This window comes from Mangifera indica, unplaced genomic scaffold (genome assembly GCF_011075055.1).
Source record: "Mangifera indica cultivar Alphonso unplaced genomic scaffold, CATAS_Mindica_2.1 Un_0081, whole genome shotgun sequence".
Lineage (NCBI taxonomy): Eukaryota > Viridiplantae > Streptophyta > Magnoliopsida > Sapindales > Anacardiaceae > Mangifera > Mangifera indica.
In genome coordinates this window covers 113,094-119,728 of record NW_025401173.1, presented here as the reverse complement: position 1 = coordinate 119,728, position 6,635 = coordinate 113,094, and the positions used below count along the sequence as shown (strand labels likewise).

The 6,635-nt window shown below is 33.1% G+C and overlaps 1 protein-coding gene across 1 annotated transcript; it reads left to right on the top strand.

Moving 5' to 3' along the window:
- The first annotated feature begins 485 nt into the window (after window positions 1-485).
- Window positions 486-1,969, top strand: LOC123207477 (transcription factor MYB1R1-like). The gene is made up of 3 exons (XM_044624939.1): window positions 486-853; window positions 932-1,140; window positions 1,229-1,969. Exons 1-3 carry the CDS (start codon window positions 577-579, stop codon window positions 1,658-1,660), a joined length of 918 nt encoding a protein of 305 aa, XP_044480874.1. The 5' UTR covers window positions 486-576; the 3' UTR covers window positions 1,661-1,969.
- Window positions 1,970-6,635: the final 4,666 nt, after the last annotated feature.

The following is a 6,635-nucleotide window of genomic DNA, read 5'->3' as shown; positions in this document are numbered from 1 at the left end:
TGTAGCTCACGCCCACACGACAACATCCGAATATGCCAACCTGACGGTCCACAATTCACTTCCTCTCTCCACCATCTATTTTTTTATTTTCCATTTATTATTATTTAACTATTTATTTTCCTTTTTTCCCTCCGTTACTTTCCACTCATCCCCCCGCACATTTCCTTTCATCTTTTTTACTTATTTTACTCATGAACATGCCTCTGCCAGCCAATCACATTGCTCCAAACATCGCATGTACCATATTATCTTTGGGCTGCATGATCATTGACCAGTGCCCGTAATCTGTTTGTCTGACTTTCTACACAGGATTATTCACACTTCCAATGATTCTCTACATGGGATATTACAAGACTAGTTTCCCTTGGTCGTATCGTTACCAAGTACGACTCACATTCAACGGCTCTGATTTACCATCTGGAAAGGTCAATGGTAACCCTTAAAAAAAAATTATGGTCTCCTTATCTATAACTAGAAGCCATTTGTTTCAATTGCTTTCTCTTGTTGCATGGACTGAGAGAGAGAGAGAGAGAGAGAGAGAGATTGGTTTGGAATTTGGATATCTATATAGCAAAGATGTCTCGAAATTGCTCTCAGTGCGGCAACAACGGCCACAACTCGCGAACCTGTTCGGAGGCTTTCGGTGGTGGAAACAGCGGCGGTGGCAGTGGGGAGAATCAGAATGGAATCATGTTGTTTGGTGTACGAGTCACCGAGGGCGCCTCTTTCAGGAAAAGTGTTAGCATGAATAATCTTTCTCAGTTTGATCAACCTCAAGATTCAAACGCTGATGCTGGTTATGTCTCCGATGACGTCGTTCACGCATCCGGCAGGAGCCGTGAGCGCAAGAGAGGTACTTTTCGATAGCTTAAGATCTGATTTAAGTATAAATTATTTAATTTTATTTATTTTTTTGTGTTGGATTTTATAGGTGTTCCATGGACAGAGGAAGAGCACAGACTATTCTTGTTAGGTTTACAGAAAGTTGGAAAAGGAGATTGGAGAGGAATTTCTCGGAACTTTGTGAAGACTCGCACACCTACTCAAGTTGCTAGCCATGCCCAGAAGTATTTCCTCCGCCGTTTTAATCAGAATCGGAGGCGCCGCAGATCTAGTCTTTTTGACATCACAACTGAATCGGTAAATTTTGTTTCACTGAATTCATTTTTTAAATCAGAATAAACCTGGTATGTTCATTGCGTTAATTCTAATAATTATTAATCTGCAGTTCGCGGGTTCATCAATGGAAGAAGATCGAGCTCGTCAAGAAACGGTAGCAGCGTCGACACAGCCACAACAGCCAGGAGGTTTTGCTGTGTCAGCTTATCCAGTGAAGCTCGCTCCAGTATCGTTACCGGTAGCCGGAGAAAACTCCATGGAGAATCTAACTTTAGGTCCAAGCAGCAGCCAACAGAAACCATTAACAAAGCCCATCCGTCCAATACCAATTCTTCCATTGCCTCCATCCTCAAAAATGGCTGATCTTAACTTGAACCAGAAAGCTATGCAAACCCAAGCCATAGAGCCGGCTTTGCCTCTGTCACTGAAACTCTCAGCACCACCAACATCTTCGGACGAGAGGCCGGCGGCTCCGACGACATCACACTCGTCTGCTTTCCAGGCCATGTCAAGTGGTGATAGCATTATCAGTGTTGCTTGAAGAATATTATGATTAATGAAATTAAATTAGGTGATGTAAAGGTTGAATTAATGTGGGAAATTAGATAATTAATTAAAGATAAAATAGGATTAAAGTAATAGTCCATTAGGTGATTCCTTGTTTGTACAGAGATGGGGTTGTCCTTTTCGTTGTGGGGGATTCTTGTTTGTCTTGTCTAGTTTCTTTTGTTGTGAAATGATAGAGAACCAGGTACTCTGCGTTGCTGTCTATGAAACTTGAACAACTTGGGAAAATATCTCAAACTTTTATTTTTATTTATTATATATAATTATCATTTTCTTTTGTGTACCTAATTCTTAATTATATTTGGGTGGTGTTGAAATTTTGTTGAAAACTTTCTGATTGAAAGCATGTGAACGGGCAATAAAATGGTTTGTTTATATGGCCTTGTTCTTGGAGATGGTGTGATTCTTCTCCGAGTGATTTGGTTGTGGCTGATTTTTTTCCATTTTAAAGGACAAGCCTGTCAATTTAAAATGCAAGTTGGTGTAGCCAAATCAATATGACTATAATATACTATCATACTTGGATCTCGTATTGAAAAATATAAACAACTAATATAAAGTTTATATGGCTTTAGACTCTCTTATCTCAATAACTAATTTTTGAGATGTGATTCTTCTAATATTTGTATAATAATGAAAGGGCATGGGCTACCACATGTTAGAAAAAGGAACACTATATTTTCTATGGAGTTACTAAGATGATGTCAGGCTATCGAAACTTTTACAGCATGCTTATTACAGAACAAATATTAAATTATGTACATGATGTGTATGACGGTTCAAAGTGAAGATAATGCGTGTTTGACTAAGTGAAAGAATTAAATATAATAATATTTTTAATATGGTTTGATATATTATTAAAAATTTATGTTTATAAAGAATTCTGATCGAGTACCAACAATTGTTATATAAAAGTTAGAGTCTTCCAAGTCTTACATATTTCTTTTTAACTTTTATATAATCTTTTATTTGTTATATTCAAATTTAAACATGTGTATTTTGTTGTGTCAAAACTAAAAAAATGAATGCAACAAATTAACAAAACTTTGAGGTATTGTATAAGTCATGATCAAAAGGTGAAAATTGAGTTATAAAATTAAGTTAATTAGGAGATATATAAATACTTATTATTATTGTTATTATTAATATATATATTTTTTACATTTTAATTATAATTATACAAAATGATATATATATGATGTGTTATATGAAATAATGATATATCATCTATATATTTATTTTGTGTACTCAAAATATGTAGACATATTTTTATTAAGCCAGAAAACTTATTCCCACCCAAAGTTTAGTCTATTACGAACTTCTACCAGCAAAGTTTTAAAAACTCAAAAATCTACTCATGAACTGTTAAAATTAATAAAATCTGTTAGTACTATAAATAAAATTATCATTTAATCAGTGATACCAAAAAAAAATTTATTTTATTTTCCCCTTAAATCCTAAAAACTAACAATTTTTCCTAAGGATTAAACTTTGAAAAGTTGTATTCCCCCTAGGGTTTCAATTTTTCAAAGACAATTTTCCAGTGAATGGTCAATTTCTCCAGCGTTCTTTATCCCTCCTAGTGACGTCTCTCCCTCTTCGACAACTTGAAATTCGCCCTCTCCTGGCACAATTCGTTTAAGCAAAGACAATTTTTTCATCTTTGTCGATTTGTTTGGACGAAGATAATTTATCTTCCCCAACCATGACAAGTCTAGAAGAAGGGACAAGGAGGGCCGAAGGGCACTAGTTGCCAGAAAGAGAGAGGTTTTATTAGAAAATTGAAACCATAAGGGGAAAATATAACTTTTTAAAACTTAATCTTGAAAAAAAATTATTAAAATTTTAAATTAGAGTGGGAAAATTATATAAATTTTTGTATTTTTTAATATCACTAATCAATTGATGATTTTACCCTTACAATTAATAAATTTTGTTAATTTTATCCGTCTAAATAGTTTAATTTTTAAAATTTTACAAATAAAAATTTAAAAATACACTAAACTTTATGTGGGAATAAGTCTTTTGACAAGTCAGGTCTGCTCACTGTTAAGGCTAAAATTAATGCTATAATTTCTTTGTCTCCCTGCAAATTCGATCTTCTATACCACCATCCATTTGGGTGACATGAAGATAAGCCAGTAATTAATTGTTTTTAAAATCATGGGTATCCTGTATTTGGACTGGTTTTATTGATGTGTGTAAGCTTAAATGGTGAAGACATATTAATACTATAAAGCTACCAATCAAAGCCTTTTATGGTGTGGTTATGGTGGAAGCTTGTAGACAAGACAACAATCAAACTAACATAACTTTCTGAAATATATGCCTTATCTTAGACCATCAAATATTTGACTGTCTATTGAAACAACATGCGATGTCACACCTTAAATAAGCAATTATGCTTTTACCATATAAAGTGAGAAAAACAAGATCTAGAGCCTATTTATATATTTTGAAAACGTTTTTTAATAGTTTGTTCTTATTCATTTTTGGAAGAGCAAATAATACATCATAGGAAAGGTGGAATGTAACACTACATCATGATTGCAATGTCATTCACTTGTTATCAAAGGTAAGTATAGGTGTGTGTGTGTGTGTGTGTATGTATATTCTCCCTCTCCCATCATAAAAGTAGATTAATCTCTATGACTACTAAATGAATCATGTTTGAAAATAATTTATTTTCTAATCATGTCACGTAGATTTTTGTCGATGAATCATTGGCCTTTCTCCAATTGTTTGATGATTTGTCTTCATCTGAGAGATTGGAGGGTGTGCAAGTATAAGAGGTTGGTTGAAGAATAAATGTCGAAGTAGAGATGACAATTTTTGTTTGACTTTAAGGGTCATGATTTTAACAGAAAAGAGATTCTTTAATAGAAACGAGAAAGAGGATGAGGATAGGAACGAAAAAAGTCTCCGTAATTGAGAATGAGAATACATGTGTCCCTCTCTACCCCACCTTGCCCCCGTCCCCACCTCACCCTGTCCCTGTCTCTGTCCCTATCCATATCTTTGTCCCCATTTTCTTCTTTTTATATTAATATATTTATTTAAAATACTAATATATTTTTATGGTTTTAGATTATTTATGTTTTTCAAATTTATTTAGGTTTTGTTGTGTATATTAAAGTGATTAATATATGATATTTGTAATATTAAAAATAGTAGGTTGGTTTTAATTTTATTTAATTTTGTTATTTAATATATTTATGTTGTGTTTAGAGAGTATGAGAAAAAGATTTTTCCTTATGGATACAAAGAGAGGATTTTTCCTTGCAGAGACGTAAAAGAGATTTTTCTTTACGAAGAGAGAATGAAAAATTTTTGTTATCCCCGTAATGGGGACAGGCCAAGGAGGGAGATGGGTATTGAGATCCCCTTCTTACCCTTCTCTGTTGCCATCCCTATATTAAAAAGAAAAAAAAAATAAAACCTTAAGGGGAAAATTATCACTTTTCAAACTTTGTGGGAGAGGAGAATTGTTAGATTTTTAAACCTAGAGGAAAAATGTAATAGATTATTAATTTTTAAAATATTTTTCGCTAAATGACAAATCCTGTAGTGAATTTTAACAAAAGGATGAATATTTAAGTTTTCAAAAGTTAAGGGTAAAATTAGGAATTTCATTAAACCTTGGGTGCCAAAAAGTCTTTTGGCCAAAAACGAAGTAGCAGATCATGAGGAGGAAAACCATTTGAATATATGATGTAAGTGTTAGATTTGGGTAAATGCATATGAAGAAGCCCAATAATTGAGGTGAAGAAGCCCAGCTCAGATGACGAGGAAGAAGACCAATTTATTACCTCAAGGAAAGATTAACGAGCACAACACAACCACAATAGAATCGCTTTCGCCATTTGCTAACTTAAAGTTTTCCGCCTGAGCCGGTGGATACTCTACTTTGCCTCGTCGTCATCGATCAGGTGTCCACTAGCCCATCCTGCATCGCCAACCTGACAAGTAGTCCCAATTAACTCGCATTTTCTATTTTCGATATACATACTAGTTAAATCAGATTTAATCGGTCTTGATTGAATTGATAATAAACAAAGATAATAATATTTAAAAAACTAAAAATTTATCATATTTTCTCATCAAATTTAGTTTTTTAACAAATTTTCTCAATTTAAAGTTTGAAAAATAATTTTTTTTTTAAGTTTTTTCAGTCATCATTGTTGACAACCAAAGATGGTGACCGTCAAGTTCTCTCTCCATCTTGATCTATTTTTAACTATTATCAATTGACGATAATGTCTCTCTCTATACTGACGAAAGTGATGATTTATCTAAAAAAATTTGTTAAAATTTTAAATTCAAAATAAAAAATATAATAAATTTTTAGTTTTTTAAATATTTTTATTAAATAATAATTTTATTTTTTAGCATAACAACATAATATAATAAATAAAAAAAATTTAAAATTTAAATAATTAACTAAAATAAATTTGGATTTTTCGTAAACCGGCGGTGAGAATAAGTCTTTTTTACCTTAATTTAACCAATCATGAAACACGAATAAGAGTTAGGTCCATCCGAGCCTGACTGCCCGAGCCGTGGGCCTCACGTTAAAATTTGAAAGCGATGGTGTTGACCCGGGAGATCAAAAAACGAGTTTTCATGTTGACCCTCAATAACTATAATAAAGTATAATGGTAATTATCATAATAATAAACAACAAAGATTCCATAAATGAAGATTGAATAACTCCAAATTCCAGTCAATTAATAATTTTGACTTTGAATTAACAGTGGACTAACCGAATTGCTAATTACCGTAATTTACACTTCAAAGACTATAACGACACCGTATTCTGTCAACAAATGATGACAGGCAAAGTAGAGTGTCCACCGGTTCAGGCAGAAAAACTCTACCTATCTCTTCCTGTCCCTGAACCCAGTTAAGGGCCGCCCATTCTTCTCATCTTCTGTTTTCTTAACCTTTAA

Excerpts from the sequence above, each read along its gene's own strand:
- LOC123207477 (XM_044624939.1), top strand. The coding sequence starts at position 577 with ATGTCTCGAAATTGCTCTCAGTGCGGCAACAACGGCCACAACTCGCGA. Across the intron at positions 854-931 it reads GAGCCGTGAGCGCAAGAGAG|GTGTTCCATGGACAGAGGAA; the intron begins GTACTTTTCGAT and ends TGGATTTTATAG. Across the intron at positions 1,141-1,228 it reads TTGACATCACAACTGAATCG|TTCGCGGGTTCATCAATGGA; the intron begins GTAAATTTTGTT and ends ATTAATCTGCAG.